We start from the raw sequence: 18,019 nt of genomic DNA, 5'->3' as shown, positions 1-18,019 counted from the left end.
CGTGTCAGTGTTATAAGTACTCAAAATCACCCGGAAGACGGGGTCCTAAACGTCAATTTATAGAATGCCTTGTGCTGGTACCAAATAATCCAACGACTGGCGTGGAGACACGTCACCACTCACAAGCCCACAATTGAACTGAGTGAACACCTCCATCAGTCTCAACCTCCCTCACCAAATATTTCACACACACACACACACACACACACTCTAAAAAAATAATTAAATAATGATAAATTTGATAAGAAATGCTAAATAGACGCAGTATCATGTAATCATATCGATGTATTTTATTAATAATAATATTACACGTACTACAATTTAATCATCATATATTTCATAAGATTCTGCTGAAAACTTCAAAAGTAATTATATTTCATATGAAAAATATTTTTATTATAAAATGTAATTGATAAAAGAAGATAATACATAAATTGGAGAGATACAAAAAAAATATATTATCAAAAGATAGTTATAGAAGAGCACGATAATAGAAAAGTTAAAAATAATTGAGTTATTTAAAATTTTAAAAATAAATAACCTACCAAAATTATAAAAGAATTCTCTCCAATAATAAATTGTAGACGAGTTTCATATAGAATGTTTTTAAGAAAAATATATTGCTAAAGGAAAATTGGACATAAAAATCTATAATATTTATTAAAGATAAGATTTATAATCTGATTTATCAACGAAAGTAGTCTGAGATATATTTATATATTGAGGAGAAATGTATTTGATAATCCCTGAATAAGGTTTTTTCACTATCAATTGAAAATTTCAACTTTGATCCATTATTTAATTTAAAAGATTAATATTATAGGTGGAGGGTGAGAGAAGTGGATGAGTGGGCTGTGACGGTAGCAAAAGGTGGCAAGTACAGCCCATTTTGTTCCGTCTCATGTGGCCGTTCTTATCAGGGTAAGGTAGGTACTGCCCTCATAAGTACGGCCTCACCCCCCCCCCCCCCCATTTATATATATAATAATTATGATTAAAATACACTATTTATTGCTTTTGAGGGAATATATATTTATTTATTATGGAAAAAGAAAGAAAAATAAAAGAGTGGTACGTCCGGATATGTCCTTCCTCAAATATTTTCTCCCCCGAATGACTGAGTCTACTTATTGACCCCCCTAGTTGCAAGCCCCACTTTTCCCTTTCCCCAAACTGCCCTCGTCAACCTCCCCATCCTTTTTCTGTCCTTTCCCGTACGGCACTGTCAATCCCTCCTCCAATTTACCACAATACCCTCCCTCCCCCCTCCCCCCTTTATTTCCTTTTACCATTTTTTATTTAAAAATAGAAAATGAAAATGAGATAAAAGACATAAATATGTGTATTAGTATGACCTGTATATAATTATTATTATATTCCCATATTAGGGTACAAGGTTTTTCTTAATCTTGCAGAATTGGTATAGAATGTTCGAGAAGTTCAAAATTTTATCTCGAATTTTTTTATTTATGTAAATTGCATATATTTATCAATAACGGAATTATAATTATGAAAAAGAAAGCATCTAATACAAAAAGATAATAAAAATATTTGAATTTAAGATTTTCTTATTTCATTTAAATTATTTGACTGTCGGAGTTATATCGAAAATTTGAATTATATAAAGTATTTTATGGTCACTTTTATTTAAGTGTTATAATTGTACTACTACTAGTTGATTTCTTTTTTAGAAGAAATAATTATACTGGTTGATAATAATGAATATTTATATAGTTGACTTTGTATTGTTGCACCTCATAGTCCATGGAGGGTATTTATGTCCTTAGAAGAGTAGGTGATATCATTTGCCAAAAGTTCAGGAAAATGCCAAGGCCAACCTTGTAATTTCCCCACATTCTTCTTCCTCCTTCCAGTTCTTATTGCTCAACTGCTCAAAATCCATGCCAGTATTTTTCTGTTAACGGTTACTTCTACTCCTGCAACACCTCTTCGGCTCTTGCTTCAAACAACAATACCTCTAGCTCTCGCCCTATCATAATAATAATACATATGCATACATTTAGTATGTATATTTCACCATCTCCACCTTCATAATCTACCCCATACCTTACCCGTAACTCTTGTTCAACACCCCTTTTTCTCTAAGGTCCCATTACCCTTTGCTATTCTCAATTAGGCTTCAAAGCTAAAACCCAGAAGAATTTCAGCCTTATTTTCATAGATTCAGCTATAAAGATCCAATCTGCAGTCCCAATACCCTCACAAAGCTTCAATCTTTACAGCAATGAAGAAGCAAAAATTAGTCCCTGAACCTCCTAACTTGAGCCGTTTTGATCTTCTCTGCGAAGAGATAGTTTTCATAATCCTTGATTTCCTCAATGAAAACCCACTTGATAAAAAGGCCTTCGCTCTTGTTTGCAGGTCATTTTATGCCATCGAGTCTCGTCATAGGAAATTCTTGAAACCCCTTCGTTCGGAACACTTAACCAAAGTTCTGAATAGATATCCTCATGTGTCAACTCTTGACCTTTCATTATGTCCAAGGATTACTGATTCTTCACTCGGTGTAATATCTGGGAGTTGTAAAGAAATGTTGAGGTCAATTAATCTCTCTCGGTCCAAGTTTTTCTCTCATGTGGGGTTATCCAATTTGGCTTTGAATTGCAGGAATTTGGTTGAGATTGATCTGTCAAATGCCACAGAACTCAAGGACTTGGCCGCAGCGGCGATAGCTGAAGCCAAGAACTTGGAAAGGCTGTGGTTAGTGAGGTGTAAATCTATTACCGATATCGGGATAGGTTGTATTGCTGTGGGGTGTCGGAAGCTGAGGTTGCTTAGCCTGAAATGGTGTTTGGGTATTGGTGACTTGGGGGTGGGATTAATTGCTGTTAAGTGCAAGGATATGCGAAGTTTGGATCTCTCTTACTTGCCGGTAATACAATTATTTCGTGGATTTAATATTAATTTTGAATTGATGTTTTCCGCTTGTGATTTTGTTATACTTGTTACAGGACTTTCAAATTTTGTTTGTTGATTAATATCTGATTGAATCTTTGGCATAGCTCTGATGTTGAATGCATCAAATCTTGGCTTTGTGTTTTCCCACCGGTCGTTTTCGTCACAGGAGACCAATAGTAAACATATCTTGTTACGAGCAGAAACTTTGTTGTGTTTCCATGATGTATCTTTTCTGAAATGAATGGATGAAATTCAATGCATTTCTTCTGAGTATGAGTTTCACTTCAATTCTTGACAGGCCTAAGATCTTAATTGGCTGCACTCCATTATTTAAACAAAAAGTTAAAAGTTTTGTCCTTTAAAGGTTAATCTTGCTCACATGTAGTTAATGGTGTAGCATACACTGCTAGTTTACTCGTTCAGGTCCTTGATCCATGCTGTTTCAGAGCCTCTATTTCTTATTTGTATATTCTACTTTATCTGTTGAGTTTTTTCTTCTAACTATTTAATTGAACATGTTGCTTAAAGTGGAAAGTCTTGAAACTGATATATTGTCCGGAGAAGTCATGTCTAGACACGTGCCCTGAATATGGTGACATAGATGACTGACTGACTCTATTGGGCATGACCTGTGGAATGACTTATTTAAGTTTTATAAGAAAAATTTTAATAGTGAGTTTCTTGTTTACGTATGCATTCAAGAGCTGACAGGGCGTAATGTGGGACACATGCGCTGAACTTGCTGTTATATTTTTATTCCGAATGATTTATCTATTGGTATCTGTTTTAAACATAGAAAAGAGGTATTCTCTTTTTTTTTTTTCATCTGCACAGCGGAAAGATTGATTTTCTCATAGTTATTTCTAAGATAGCTTCAATAAGAAACGCAGATAAGGGACATCATCTCGTTGCTAAGACTGTATGGAAGTTGGTAACTATGTTGGTCGTAGCCTGTAGTATTCAACCATTGTAGTTTCTATTAGTACCAAATTGATTTCTGTGCTCTTAATATGATTGGGAAGCATGTTGAAGGTTTTGTTGTCTATTTTTCACTGTTCTCAGTGAAAAACAATTTCTCTGCAAGTGTAATGTAATCCTGAAAATTTATGTGAATGGAAAATACTCCGACTGCAGTGAGCAAAGTTTCTGAAGTTACTTTCTTAAGTGTTTCAAAATCATGGAGTAAGACATTGACGTTGTGTCTTTACTTATTTTCTCTTGTGTAGATCACCAATAAATGCTTTTCACAAATCTTGGAGTTGCAAAACCTCGAAGATCTGGTTCTGGAAGGGTGTTTCGGTATTGATGATGACAGCCTCACAGCTCACAAACTAGGATGTATATCATTGGAGGTACTAATTTTGCTTAAAGTTATTGAAGATCTGTTTGTATCTTGGTACGTTAGTTTCTTTTGGTACTTCTATGTAAATCCCCAGTAACTAACAACTCTCATTTTAACAGACACTTGATATGTCAAGTTGTCAGAATGTAAGTCATGTGGGTTTGTCTTCTCTAACCAGTGGTGCTGGATCGCTGCGGCAACTTATCTTATCATATGGTTCTCGTGTGAGTCTCCAGCATCTTTTCCCCCTTCATTTACTCCTAAAATATTCAATTCAACTCATTGTCTACTGATTTTTCAGGTGGATCTTGCTCTTGCTGATAGTTTGCAAAAGCTTTCTATGTTACAATCTATAAGACTAGATGGTTGCCAGGTCACATGCTCTGGGCTCAAAGCCATCGGAAACTGGTGTGTATCACTGACGGAACTGAGCTTAAGTAAGTGCCTAGGCGTGACAGATGAAGGACTCTCGGTGCTTGTAACTAAACATAAAGACTTGAAGAAGCTAGACATCACCTGCTGCCGCAAGATAACTCATGTTTCGCTTGCCCACATAACAAATTCTTGTACCTCCCTTGTCTCCCTCAAGATGGAATCATGCACCTTGATTTCAGCCGAGGCTTTTGTTTTGATAGGGCAGCGATGCCAGCTTCTTGAGGAACTTGACCTCACAGACAATGAAATAGATGATGAAGGTAACTTGCTTTGCTCTGCTCAAATTAATGTCAAGTAGTGAAATAATTATTAATTTGCCTATTAGGGCTGAATTCAATTTATCTGCATGCAGGCCTGAAATCCATCTCAAGGTGCTCACAACTCTCAAGCTTAAAGTTGGGAATATGCCTCAACATAACAGATCAGGGGCTTATCCATATTGGCTTGTGCTGTTCAAAGCTCAAAGAGCTAGATTTATACAGGTCAGAATATTGTGATTAGTGCTATCATGTGCACCATTATACCGGTTTATTATGAGTAAATCTAAGATGTCTCCTGTTCTTGCTTTTCGGGAAAAAGCACCTTAAATGATTGATATTGGGTAATATCTTTCTTGTCTGATAATAATTTGTCTTCTTTCTTCTCTCCAGATCAGCTGGAATTACTGATTCAAGCATTTTGGCTATTGCTCGTGGATGCTCTGGCATTGAAATGATTAACATAGCCTACTGTAAATTCATTTCTGACCGTTCCTTCATGTCATTGGCAAAATGTCCAAAGTTAAAAACACTGGAAAGTCGAGGATGCCCTCTTATCACGTCTTTGGGTCTAGCGGCTGTTGCTGTGGGATGCAAGCAACTTGCCAAGTTAGACATAAAAAAATGTCACAGCATTGATGATGCAGGAATGATTCCTCTTGCTCACTTCTCTCAGAACCTCAAACAGGTAGAATCAATTTTCCTTTGTCATTCTTCGCCTGGTTAAACATCTTTGCCTGTAAGGAAAATGACATCAAATAACAATAATCATTTTCACATTAACAATTATGCAGATAAATTTGTCCTATACCTCTGTAACGGACGTAGGGCTCTTGTCCCTCGCAAGTATCAGCTGTCTGCAGAGCATGACCGTCCTTCACCTGGAGGGTCTGACTTCCAGTGGCCTGGCTGCTGCACTCTTAGCATGTGGTGGACTAACTAAAGTAAAGCTTCAGGCCTCATTCAAATCCTCATTGCCACAACTTCTTTTTGAACATTTGGAGGCCCGTGGCTGCACTTTCCAGTGGAGAGAAAAAATATTTCAGGTACTTTAGCTTGTGCACGATGCTCCATAATTCTGCTACTTGTTCATCTTGTTATTTTCCACCCATAGCTGGGCTGATTGCCTTCTGAAATTATTGTAACTAAGATCATCTTTTTTTTTTTTTTTCTAATTACAGGCTGAGTTAGATCCCAAGTGCTGGAAACTACAGTTGGCAGATGCAGAATGAAGTGATCGGATAACAGTGCGGAATGCTAGTGAATTGGTGTGGATGGTTGGCTAGTGATCATATGAGACACCTGAAATTTAAGTGGTACAGTGTAAAGACCTGTATCATGGAGCTATCTAGGGAAAGTATATGTAACTTTTGAACTTGCAGCATGTCAGCTAACTCAGAATTCAAGTTGTTGCTGTATCTTGAATAGTAGTCTACTTAAGATACCATAAGCTGTTCAATCTTTGACCTTCCATGCGAAGTTTTTCCGTGGCAATATAGAAATATGGTTGTCTGAGTGCCTTTCCGAGTTTGAACTGGAATAGCCAGTGGATGCTGCAAAAGGATTGTTGTTCGAGTTGTCTGGGGGAAATTTATCATACAAAACAAAAATGCAAATGGAGTTTTTGTTCCAGTAAAGGATATAAATGTATGTTTGCTTCTAGTTTGAAAGCATAGCACGTGAAAAAACTGATGCTGAGCTGAGCGTGCTACTACGCTTTTACATTGGATAAAAACGAGAAACTTGAGGGATTATGAATTCGACAGCACTGTATGGTGATATGTTTTGTGATTTGTTGTGAATATAGTGTAAATAGTAGCCTAAAGACAGTGGACTAATTCTAAGTCAAACTGATTTTAAATTTGTATCATGATATATAATAAAAAGAAAAAAAGAACAAATCCCCCATCCCATCCGCATGAGCATAGTTGTACGGAGTGTGGAAGAGGATATCCGACCATGTCCACGTCTAGTATTGCATTCTTGATTTTCGTTGTTGCTATGAAATATAAGTAAGACTGAACCAAAAATATTAATTATAAGGCGAAATTTACATAAAATGTTTGCGCGCGCAACTAACTCGAAAACATGTCTTGCAGTTAAGTGCTATTCATTCATTGTTTTTGAGCATATATAGCGTATAGAAAGAAAACCTATGAGTAAAAATGAGGACAAAGTATTAATTAATTAATATACATATACATTTATAATATGGGAACAAGCATGCACGTCATGCATATTCATCTTCCCCACTCCATGTATATAATTATTAGCGTCCACAAGGGAAGGGATGGATGGATGGATGATGTATGATGTATGATGGATGATGGATGATGGATCCCGACTTCTCCAACCTCCCGTCTGGCCGAGGCCGAGACCCACAGCCCACACCCAATCCAGACCGAGACGCAGTCAAACCCACAACCTTTGACCAACACATCATATTTCCCCAGTCAAACCTCTCTTCTGCCTTCTCAGAACAAGCTGAAGCTGTTGCTCTTCTCTACAATTCAAACCCAACTATTTTTATATATTATTACCTTTACATACACACATTTCCATCTCTCTCTCTCTCCATATTCCAATTCCAAATGGCTTCTTCAGTTTCAGGTGGAGGCAGCTGCTTCAACACTTGTTCTTCTCTTAATAATACCACCTCTATTCATCATCACCAACACCAACCCACCACCCTCTCAAATTTATATATGACTTCTTCTTCTTCTTTCATTCATCTTCTTGCAACTGGTAAACATGATGCTGATGAAGAAGAAGAAGAATGTTCACTAATCAGTAGTAAGTGGTGTCTGAATTCTGATGATGAAGTGCTGTTATCAAAGCACAACTCATTCCCACCTGCTGCTGCTTCTGCTTCTCTCCCTATATCACCTCCTCTTTCTCCTTCTTATCTTTCCTTTCCTTCTATTCTTCTTCATTCTCCTCTCCTCTTCTCCTCTTCTAATGTAAGTTCACTACCTAATCATTTTTCAATTAACTCATCTTATATATATATATATCTCCTATCACTACACACACACACACATCTGATTAGACACTTAATTTGTTTGTGCTTCTTCTGTACGTAGGTTCTTCAATCTCCAACGACCACCGGAACCTTTTCCGAGCTGTCCTCCAAGGACATGGACAAGGAGGACACCACCAACTACACTGATTTCTCTTTCCTATCCCAAACAAGGCCTTCCAATTCTTCAACGGTATACTATTCATGTTTACATCAATATTCAACACCTTATACATATATATATGTGTGTGTGTGTGGTTACTTATGCTGTTTCCATGGATAAAGATAAACTCAATCTCCCTTCTTCTGGAATGTTTTTTTACTATGTCGACTTCGAATATATATATATTTACCTTGAAAAATAAAAGTGAGGTTTGCTATATATGTTGTCATGGTAGTTCAATCTAACATATACCTACTTCTGCTTTTACGGTTTTACCCATTCTTCCTCAAACTCTACCTTTTACTTTCATAAAGCAATTACAAGTTGAAGATTAATTATGATCACAAGGAAAAAAACAATTGGTAGCTTAATATTAATGTCAACTAATGACAGCAATCATCACAATTACAGCTCATTATTGTCAACTCTGGTTGCTGACAGTTAACATCCAACAGGATTCATTCACAAGGCAACAAGAAGATGGCACGTTCAATTCACTTAACAAGCAACCTGATTTTTCAACATTAAATTCTGGGTTGAAATCAGAACCTGCCCCACTACATAGTTTTCCTCCAGAGCTTTCCACAGTTCAAACAAACGTACACGGTGTTTCTGCCCCGCCGCCGCCTAGCCAAATGCATTACTCTCAACCACCACAATATGTTAAGGAGCAGAGAAAATCAGACGATGGTTACAATTGGAGGAAATACGGACAGAAGCAAGTTAAGGGAAGCGCGAATCCTCGTAGTTATTACAAGTGCACTTTCCCAAACTGTCCTACCAAGAAGAAGGTCGAACAGAATCTGGATGGACATATTACCGAGATAGTGTATAAAGGATGCCACAACCATCCGAAGCCCCAATCCACTAGAAGATCATCTTCCAACTTGATTCAGAATCAGGAGTACAGTAACCACTCGAACTCATTGTTTGAAAATGCTCGGAAGCAGGGCGAGACAACCCCAGAGAATTCATCAGCTTCTTTTGGCGATGATGATTTTGAACAGGGCTCCTCGATGAGTAACTCAAGAGAGGATGATGAGAGTGAGCCTGAAGCCAAGAGATGGTAAGCATAAAACTCTATTTTTTGAAATGATAAATTGAACACAACGAATGAAGAAGAAGAATGAATCCGTATTTTAAAATAATAATGTGATTTCTCAGGAAGGGGGAAAACGAGAATGAGGGGGTGTCAGCTTCTGGAAGTAGAACAGTTCGAGAACCTAGAGTTGTAGTTCAGACAACAAGCGACATCGACATTCTTGATGATGGTTACAGATGGAGGAAGTATGGACAGAAAGTGGTCAAGGGCAACCCAAATCCTAGGTGAACACCAACTGCCGGCATATTCAAGTAATAACAAAAGGAATTCAAATATTGTACCTTAATCTCACCTATTCCTACGTTTTGCAGGAGTTACTACAAATGCACTTCTAATGGCTGTTCGGTTAGGAAACATGTGGAACGAGCATGCCACGACTCAAGGGCAGTGATCACCACATATGAAGGGAAGCACAATCATGATGTCCCTGCAGCACGAGGTAGTGGGAGTTACAATATGAGCAGACAACCAGCCATGAACACAACTCTAAAGCCGTCTGCCATGAGCAGCAACTCTAATGGGATGAACTTCCCCAACCCAACTGGGATGCAAACGATGCAAAACCAAACACCATACTCTCTTCAGATGCTTCAGAACACAGATGGTCTTGCATTTTCAGGTTTTGGAAACTCAGCAGGTGCCTATATTAGTCAGATGCAGCAGGGACAGAATTCCCTGGCCACAACCAAAGAAGAACCTGGAGACGACTCATTTTTTGACTCTTTTCTAGACTGAAGATGCCCTGGGAGCAAATCCTGGGTACTGGCAAATGCTTAGCTACTGTTGTGTGACAAATAATTTGTGATCATATTGGCATTTTGTTGTAAATCTTACAATAGGGATTAGGGGGTATTTTTTCATTTGTTCTGCCGTCATTGAAGCTGGACAGCGGCCGCATATACGTTTTAGTTCCACAAAGAAGAAAAATAGAACAAAAAAAATGTGTTAGGGGCTTTATATTCATTCTCAGAGAAGTTTTCAGTAGGCTGACTCCTCTGTCAGAAGTATTGAAATTCTCCTTAATAAATTTTTGTTACTTCTCAAACCACCAAGTTTTGGCTCCAAGGTAATAAATACAGACATGACAATATATATTACAGAAGTGTTTCTTTTTCCTTTCCAAAAAAAATAAAAGATTTAAAAAAAAAAAAAAAACCGTTCTTTAGAGGATCTTCACTTTACAACTATATAATTACAAAGCAATGCATCTGCAGAAAGCAACTACCCTCCTTGTATAAACATGAATTACATGAACAAGAATATTGACATAACACAAAAAATCATGTGAATGGTGATTAGATGTAGGATTGATTAGAGAGTTTGTATCCAGAAATTAGAGCCGACAACGCCAAGGAGAAGAAAGCCAAGAATTCCATGCTGATTGCTGATGCTGAGGCATCGGTAAATACGTTATCTGCCCCTTCTCTCATTCTGTTTGTCAAAGGTACAGCAGATGAGGCTGCTGATATCAACAAGTATGCCACAATCTGCAAAATTCCAGAAACTTCACTGTGGTTATCTAGAGACAAAGAAAGCACAGAAAATTCTCCTAAATTGCCTTAATTTTTCTTTTATCTTATGATCTTGAATTCTTTGCCCAGAAACAAGGGGCTAAATCACTTGAACTCAGGTAGAAAATTCTCATATATGAAAATTCAGATTGGAGTTGAGACCACCTAGAAGGTAAGTTAAATGCTTACTATTTTTAGACATCAAAGGTAGATCATTTTGTTATGTACTCAGACCATTTCCAGCGAATTTCAGTACTATGGAACAAAATGATGTATATGAAGTATAAAACATAATTGCATCTCAAATAAAATTGTCAAAGAAAAGTGCAAAGGAAGACCAACCTGATCACCAAAAAAATCCACCACGGCCAAGTTCTGCCGCGAAAACATCTCTCTACCGGTGGAAAGTTCATGAATTTGTCTCAAGGCTTGCAATCCAGCATACAAGGTTGCCAGAATTGCTATTGCCAATACATACCTGGAAATCGGAAAATCAAAATTAATCTTGAGGATCAAACAGTAGACAAACAACATAAAGAAAAAATAATTAACAGCAAGAAAGTGTGCCTGTATTCTTCATATTTATCAAAATCTTCCCGATCGCCATGCTTATTAGTAGCCATGATGATGAAAGCCAGAAAAGAGAAAACGAAGCCGAAGCCCCGCGAGGCGATTGAGCCTCTCTTCAGAAGATCTTCTCGCTTCCACCGACTCACTATGTTGGAGACTCCACCACCGCCCACTGCCCTGCTCTCCATACCTGCGGCGGCCGGCGCCGACGGTGTGACCTTCTCTGGATTGGAATCATCGGGATTCGACATAACTGCCTCAACTTTCCTACTGATGCAACAATGTCTCTATCAATCAAGAAAACTTAGATTACTTTTAGAAATTTCGAGAACAAGAAATGCTGTTTTGGTGTGTAAGAAAAAGAGGCAGAAATTGAAGAGAAGAAGCAAATGAGCTGTTGTCTATCTCATTAAGTTCCAACTTGTATTCTCTATCAAACTGACAACTCAGCCTCCGTTTTATCTGAAGCTGTCTTTTTCCCCGTTTTATTTTATAATTTTCTCTGGCTGGTGAATACGTGATTCGGGCGTAGAGTAGTTGGCAGATTGAAGTTTACTTCCCTTCAAATTGAGATGTCAGGTGTTGATTGGTAGGTGGATAGGGGTTTGGAAAAGTGTAGAAAACCATAGGTTATAATAACAGCAAACAAGTTAAGGAATCTTGGTAGGGTACTGTTCCCTATGCGTAAGTGACAACCCAAGTTTCCAAGGGTGAGTTGACTTGAATTCTGATTCAACTCCACTCTACAATTAAAGCTTAATCCCCTGTTTGTGCTCTGCTCACTGCTCATGTTATTTCAAACTTTTTTACTATTTAACCCAATGAAACTAACTATAGAACAATAATGATACTTACGAGTGAAGGTTGAGTTATACACAAGTAATAATATTGAAGGGAAAAAGGGGAAAAAAAATTTAACATGCGATCTCCAGGTGATCACTTTGTAAATCACATTTAGTGTTTGGAGGCAGTGGATGCCAGGGAGAAATATCCCAAGGAATGGAGAGAAGATCCCTGTAATTTTTGCGTTAATGGCGTCTATCCTGTAAGAAAATTGTGGGAGACAGCTCGAGAAGCTTGGTCGGAAATTTTATTCACACCGGTATGGCTCTTTTCTTCAGAGTACGTCTACTTCATACTCTTTACATGCATATTTACATCTTTCCTCGGCCCTTTCAGACTGATACTTATCGCATCATTGTTATTATGTTGATTTGTCGGAAAAAATTGATTTTTTTTATGCATTATAGTCCTTATTAATATTATCTTTTTATAGAAATCATTTCAAATATTGACATAATTTTCAAAAGCAAAGCGAGTTTAGTAAACGATAAGATTGATCTCATAATTGTATTATCATGAATAATTAATTTTGTATCTGAGTTAATCGAATGTGAACGTCACCTTCATCTCTTACACTATGTACATGACTCGATGTTTTTGAATTTTAAATATCTTGAACTGATAGAATTTTTTTTATTTTTTTAGAAAAAAAATGAATAATTTTCAAAATGACGTAGAGGATTAGTGGTTAATATTAAAAATATTATTAAGAATATTAAAAAAATTTAGAATATTTTATATAAATAGGAAAATTTGTGGATAGTTTTAGACCAATTTAAATACTAAGAGAAGATTAAAAAGTTCTATATATAAGTTTAGAAACTTTTATCTAAGTAAGGAGAACGAAAAAAAATCAATATTGAAAATTTTAAAACTACGCATCATGCACAACAAGAGTTTTTGAAAACTACTCACTATAAGATTAAGATTAATCCTCACCATCTATTTGAAGAGCCAAATGAAAATATATTGGATTGGAGTTCGTTTCTAATAATCAAGTTTGTAGACCAATATTTTCATCAAAAATTTTTCATTAAATTTTTTTATTTATTTACACATTATCTAAGAAAGGAGAAAGAAAAAAAATCAGTATTGAAAAAATTTAATTTCGATTAAACTAAAATTTAAGCTCAGCCCAATTCTCAATTCAGAGCACGTTTATTTGGGCCTCTATAGGGATGTTTCGATAATCCCTTGGGCCAGCCCATATCTGCTTCAATCTTTTTGGGGTTTTTCTATTTATTTCCCAAGGCAATCAAGTATAAACCCTAATCCCAAAACCCTTCTGCAAATCCCTTTCTCCACTCTTCCGACCGTGAGCTCTCGTTCGTGTATCTTCAAAATTTAAAGATGGTTCGGAGCTTAAAGAATCCCAAAAAGGCAAAACGCAAGAACAAGGTCCAAAATCCAATCTTTTTTTATTCGAATTGAGTATTTTTTTCAAGTATGTTTTTTTTCCCTTAAATTTTTGAATTTTCTCAATATAAGTTGTTGCTGAATAGTGGGACTGTTTTTACCGTAAAAAAAATTGGCAACTTTAACAGGGTTCGAAGAAAGGTGAAGGATCATCATCTAGTTCGGCGCCTTCGGTGGCGGCAAAGGTGTGGCAACCTGGTGTAGACAAATTGGAGGAAGGAGAGGAGCTTCAGTGTGATCCTTCGGCTTACAATACTCTGCATGCTTTTCACATAGGTTGGCCTTGTTTGAGGTAATTTTCCAATTTGTTCCTTTTTCTTGCCATATTGCTGGGTCCTAGTACTCTCTCTGTGCGTTTATCTATCTATTCTTCTTTATTTTATTTTGTAGGTGGGGTCGGTACACAATTTCGTTTATGTTAAGTAGTGAAATTTCAGCTGACGGTTTGTATTAACAAGAATGCTTAATATAACATGCCACCTTATTGGATACTGCAGCTTTCTATGTATATGTCCATGCATGCTGATAGAAACTGTGATATCACTGTTCTTGGGGACATATCAATATAAATTATTGGGTTTGGACCCCCTTTTATGGGGGTTAAATTGGTATGCTTGTAAGAAAAGGTTGAACTTGGGAGCTATACTAAATCCACTTACAAGCAACTATATTTATTAGCTAACACTTCATGTAGTAATGTGATCTCAATATTGATGGCTCTCTTTGTTAATTTTTTTTTTTATCATGAAGATGCATGTGAATGTGGAACTGATCATTTACTTTCACTTGGGTAGTTTTGATGTACTGCGTGATTCATTGGGCTTGGTGCGTACTGAGTTTCCACATACCGTGTATTGTGTCGCCGGAACACAGGTAAATGTTGAATCTTTGCCCACATGTGTATGATTTGTAGTTAATTGAGTGAATATGCAGATGAATACATATATGGTGATCTTGGTATGTAAATGCTAATATTAGTCATATAGGGACATACATGCAAGTTTTTATGTAATAAGAAGATGGCGCGTGTTTGATAATTACACCACCCATCTTTTTTCCCGAGATGTTAGGCTTTTTCATTGAATCAGGCACAAACCATGACATGCTTAGAGTATGACTTTTGTCTCTGATTTTTTGTTCAAATATTCTGTTAACCAATTTTACATATCCCCACTGGTAGGCAGAGAGAGCTTCCTGGAACTCTATCGGAATATTTAAGATATTAAATATTTCTGGCAAGAGACGTGAATTAGTGCCAAACAAGGCAAACGGAGATGGTTCTGACATGGATAGTGAGAGTAGTGATAGTGATGAGGATGATGAAGAGCATGGTGGTGGATCTGGGTCCCCAATTTTGCAGGTATACTGATGTAGAGCTGCAGTGATTTGATTCTACGCATACTTTTCCACACTCCTTCTGAGTCTTTTTCTATTTTCTCTTAATGAACCGACAGCTACGCAAAGTGTCTCACGAAGGTGGTGTGAACCGCATACGTGCTATGCGACAAAATCCTCATATTTGTGCATCATGGGCAGATACTGGTCATGTTCAGGTAAATTTCTGCCCCATAGGACTTGGTTTAGTTTGTGTATCACCTCAGCTTGGGTTTGCCTTGTTCAGCTCTGTGCATAATGCAAGAACTTTAAGCTTTTGTAGTCTTAGATATCTCATATATTAGTTTTGGCACAGTATTATTTATATAGTATCACTAAAAAGTGAAAGTACAGAAAACATGAGTCCTGTATGCTGAAGAAAATGGTAATTGGCTCTCATGTTCATTGTGTATTGAGTGAAGTGAAAGTAATTTGTTACCTTGATGCAGCATAAAGTTCTAGAAATTTTAAGAGAGTAAGGCAATCAATCTTTATTTTTCTTAAGTAATCTAAACCCATAAAATATTGTAAATGCTTAATATATGCTAGTTCTTCTTAGTACTGTTGATGCTTGTCAGGTGTGGGACTTCGGCTCTCATTTAAATGCTTTAATAGAATCAGATAGAGAAGCTATACACGGAGGATCCACTGTGTTCAATCAAGCTCCTTTAGTTAAGTTTAGTGGACACAAGGATGAAGGCTATGCCATAGACTGGAGTCCTCTTGTTGCTGGAAGGCTCGTGTCAGGTATAGCATGATTGCTTTCCACTTATTATCGACAGTATCTGATTGCATTACTGGAAAAAACACTTTCTGATTTTTGTGCTCTTTGGTTTTGTGCTTTTACACTTGCAGGGGATTGCAAAAACTGTATTCATCTATGGGAGCCAGCATCAGATTCAACATGGAATATTGATCCTAATCCTTTTGTTGGTCATACTGCAAGCGTGGAAGACTTACAGGTACAATCACATTTGCACTCCCTTGATATTTTCTGAATCTTGCCATCTGTTATGTTATAATTGTTTGTTACTTATTTACAGTGGAGTCCTACAGAACCATATGTCTTTGCCTCATGCTCTGTTGATGGAAATGTTGCAATTTGGGATATCCGTCTGGGAAAGTCTCCTGCAGTTTCTATTAAAGCACATAAAGCTGATGTAAATGTGATAACATGGAACAGGTGCTTAAACATCCTTTATTGAGCCACGGTATCCTACTGGGATTTTCTGAGTATCCTGATTTATGTTGTTTATCTTTTTTACTAGCCTGGCAAGCTGTATGCTGGCATCTGGTAGTGATGATGGGTCATTTTCCATTCGGGATCTTAGATTGCTAAAGGTACTGTATGGTATAAACTTCTCCAGAATTTAATTAGGTGCAGGCCAGTAGTCCTGGTTTTCATTTACCTTTTTTATCACTTTGAATGGGGAAGCAACAAAAGAAGAACTTGTTCATCCGTGTATTCATATTAGACACAGATTTGCTTATTTTTTGTTTTTCCTTTCCAACTATCTGTTCTGTTTGCGCAGGAAGGGGACTCTGTAGTTGCACATTTTGAGTACCATAAACATCCCATTACATCCATTGAGTGGAGTCCACATGAGGCCTCCACCTTGGCAGTGTCTTCATCAGACAATCAACTAACGTAAGAAGCCTCTGGATAGTACTCTGTATGATGACCCTCTAACTTGCATTTTGTTTGACAATCGTCGTTCTTATCTCAGAATATGGGACCTTTCTCTGGAGAGAGATGAAGAAGAGGAGGCTGAGTTCAAGGCGCAGACAAAGGAACAAGTAAATGCCCCTACAGATTTGCCACCACAACTTCTATTTGTTCATCAGGTGATGACTCTTTTAGCTTCTCCGCCGTAAATAGAAAATCTATTTGCCGTACGAAATGTGACAGTCAAATATTTTGATGGTGCAGGGTCAGAAGGACTTGAAAGAAGTTCATTGGCATTCACAGATACCTGGAATGGTGATATCCACTGCTGCGGATGGCTTCAACATATTAATGCCTTCAAATATTGAAATGGCACTTCCTGCCAATGATGCTTCATCTATGTAAAGAAACGGAAAATCTCTTCATCTTCTTGTTTGTTTCTCCCAATTTACTAATTTATTCCAGACCTGCGTCAATTTGTGATCCAGCAGAAAAGGCTGAACAGAGTATTAAGCCAAAGAAGCAGGGGGGGGGGGGGGGGTGAATGAAACCTGTGTTGTGTGGTTTGATGGATAAAGAAAGGGTTACTTGAATATGATCTGAATCCAATATCACCTACTTTTTTATGGGAAATTCATTCCTGAATTGTACTGCCGACAGCAGCATAGAATACACAAACTCAACACACCATTCATCATATCCTACTTTCTTGTCATTCCTGTGAATTGGGTAGGTCGGCAGGCAGTCTCCTCTAAACTTTTTATCCAAAGAAGACCACAGCCCTCCTTAAGAATTCTCCTTTTCTCTTTGAATACTTACAATCACAAGTTTTTTTTGTCTGTCAGTATAAAAAAATGAAATGGAAATACAACTAGGTTTCTCTATGAAAAAATCACCCTAATTTTTTAGTGTATTTGATAGAAAATAATAAGCTTATAACAGAAATAAAAAATAAAACGAGTAATTATTTGAAAATTTTAAAAACCACTTATATATATATATATATATATATACTAGTGTGTGTCTTGTGCATAGCACAGATTAAAGTAATTAATAATTAGAAGATATTTTATAAAAATAAAATGAAATGGTTGTTTTTAGATAAATTTTTGTTTTTTTTTAAAAAAAACTCATAATATATATACAAAGAGATATAGCAATTGAAATAATTGAATAAATATTACTTTTATAAACTAAAAAGACAATCTAAAAAGGGGAGGAGATGATGTATTTATATTACAAAAATAAATTATATACCTTTGAAATAATAAAGATGGAAAAAAATGTTGACAATAAAATATAATAATGATTGTGGGGAGCTTGTAATGAATAAAATTCAAAAATGAGAAATTTCAACTTATCAAATTTAGAAATTGAAAAATAAGGAAAGGGTATATCTTAA

The 18,019-nt window shown here is 36.7% G+C and overlaps 4 protein-coding genes across 4 annotated transcripts; 3 read left to right on the top strand and 1 right to left on the bottom strand.

Annotated features, from left to right (window-relative positions):
• Positions 1-1,901: 1,901 nt before the first annotated feature.
• On the top strand, positions 1,902-6,473 carry LOC105174740 (RNI-like superfamily protein). The gene is made up of 8 exons (XM_020697728.2): positions 1,902-2,893; positions 4,146-4,271; positions 4,381-4,485; positions 4,563-4,956; positions 5,049-5,178; positions 5,347-5,641; positions 5,748-5,999; positions 6,135-6,473. Exons 1-8 carry the CDS (start codon positions 2,246-2,248, stop codon positions 6,183-6,185), a joined length of 2,001 nt encoding a protein of 666 aa, XP_020553387.2. The 5' UTR covers positions 1,902-2,245; the 3' UTR covers positions 6,186-6,473.
• A 1,035-nt stretch (positions 6,474-7,508) lies between these two features.
• Positions 7,509-10,282, top strand: LOC110012813 (putative WRKY transcription factor 33). Its single transcript, XM_020697729.2, has 5 exons — positions 7,509-7,913; positions 8,037-8,165; positions 8,591-9,201; positions 9,300-9,461; positions 9,549-10,282. The coding sequence occupies exons 1-5, from the start codon at positions 7,545-7,547 to the stop codon at positions 9,970-9,972; spliced, it is 1,695 nt and encodes a 564-aa protein (XP_020553388.2). The 5' UTR covers positions 7,509-7,544; the 3' UTR covers positions 9,973-10,282.
• LOC105174625 (CASP-like protein 4B1) lies at positions 10,232-11,774 on the bottom strand. Its single transcript, XM_011096785.3, has 3 exons — positions 11,316-11,774; positions 11,091-11,226; positions 10,232-10,724 (listed from the first exon to the last, which is right to left on the bottom strand). The coding sequence occupies exons 1-3, from the start codon at positions 11,567-11,569 to the stop codon at positions 10,533-10,535; spliced, it is 582 nt and encodes a 193-aa protein (XP_011095087.2). The 5' UTR covers positions 11,570-11,774; the 3' UTR covers positions 10,232-10,532.
• Positions 11,775-13,401: 1,627 nt separating this feature from the next.
• On the top strand, positions 13,402-17,081 carry LOC105174624 (Transducin family protein / WD-40 repeat family protein). Its single transcript, XM_011096784.3, has 12 exons — positions 13,402-13,559; positions 13,706-13,869; positions 14,372-14,450; positions 14,758-14,937; positions 15,032-15,130; positions 15,530-15,698; positions 15,807-15,913; positions 15,995-16,134; positions 16,220-16,292; positions 16,484-16,599; positions 16,679-16,796; positions 16,882-17,081. Exons 1-12 carry the CDS (start codon positions 13,512-13,514, stop codon positions 17,020-17,022), a joined length of 1,434 nt encoding a protein of 477 aa, XP_011095086.1. The 5' UTR covers positions 13,402-13,511; the 3' UTR covers positions 17,023-17,081.
• The last annotated feature ends 938 nt before the right edge of the window (positions 17,082-18,019 follow it).

This window comes from Sesamum indicum, linkage group LG11 (genome assembly GCF_026168435.1).
Source record: "Sesamum indicum cultivar Baizhima isolate 11 linkage group LG11, ASM2616843v1, whole genome shotgun sequence".
Lineage (NCBI taxonomy): Eukaryota > Viridiplantae > Streptophyta > Magnoliopsida > Lamiales > Pedaliaceae > Sesamum > Sesamum indicum.
This window is presented reverse-complemented; position numbering and strand designations above follow the sequence as displayed.

What these genes read in the sequence shown, in the direction of transcription:
- LOC105174624 (XM_011096784.3), top strand. Translation starts at nt 13,512, where the DNA reads ATGGTTCGGAGCTTAAAGAATCCCAAAAAGGCAAAACGCAAGAACAAG. An exon ending in TCATCAGACAATCAACTAAC is followed by an intron (nt 16,600 to 16,678) that starts GTAAGAAGCCTC and finishes TTCTTATCTCAG; the next exon opens with AATATGGGACCTTTCTCTGG. An exon ending in AACTTCTATTTGTTCATCAG is followed by an intron (nt 16,797 to 16,881) that starts GTGATGACTCTT and finishes TTGATGGTGCAG; the next exon opens with GGTCAGAAGGACTTGAAAGA.
- LOC105174625 (XM_011096785.3), bottom strand. Translation starts at nt 11,569, where the DNA reads ATGTCGAATCCCGATGATTCCAATCCAGAGAAGGTCACACCGTCGGCG. An exon ending in GATAAATATGAAGAATACAG is followed by an intron (nt 11,227 to 11,315) that starts GCACACTTTCTT and finishes TCCGATTTCCAG; the next exon opens with GTATGTATTGGCAATAGCAA. An exon ending in TGGATTTTTTTGGTGATCAG is followed by an intron (nt 10,725 to 11,090) that starts GTTGGTCTTCCT and finishes GGAATTTTGCAG; the next exon opens with ATTGTGGCATACTTGTTGAT.
- LOC110012813 (XM_020697729.2), top strand. Translation starts at nt 7,545, where the DNA reads ATGGCTTCTTCAGTTTCAGGTGGAGGCAGCTGCTTCAACACTTGTTCT. An exon ending in TCCTCTTCTCCTCTTCTAAT is followed by an intron (nt 7,914 to 8,036) that starts GTAAGTTCACTA and finishes TTCTGTACGTAG; the next exon opens with GTTCTTCAATCTCCAACGAC. An exon ending in GAGCCTGAAGCCAAGAGATG is followed by an intron (nt 9,202 to 9,299) that starts GTAAGCATAAAA and finishes GTGATTTCTCAG; the next exon opens with GAAGGGGGAAAACGAGAATG.
- LOC105174740 (XM_020697728.2), top strand. Translation starts at nt 2,246, where the DNA reads ATGAAGAAGCAAAAATTAGTCCCTGAACCTCCTAACTTGAGCCGTTTT. An exon ending in TGGATCTCTCTTACTTGCCG is followed by an intron (nt 2,894 to 4,145) that starts GTAATACAATTA and finishes TCTCTTGTGTAG; the next exon opens with ATCACCAATAAATGCTTTTC. An exon ending in AAAGAGCTAGATTTATACAG is followed by an intron (nt 5,179 to 5,346) that starts GTCAGAATATTG and finishes TCTTCTCTCCAG; the next exon opens with ATCAGCTGGAATTACTGATT.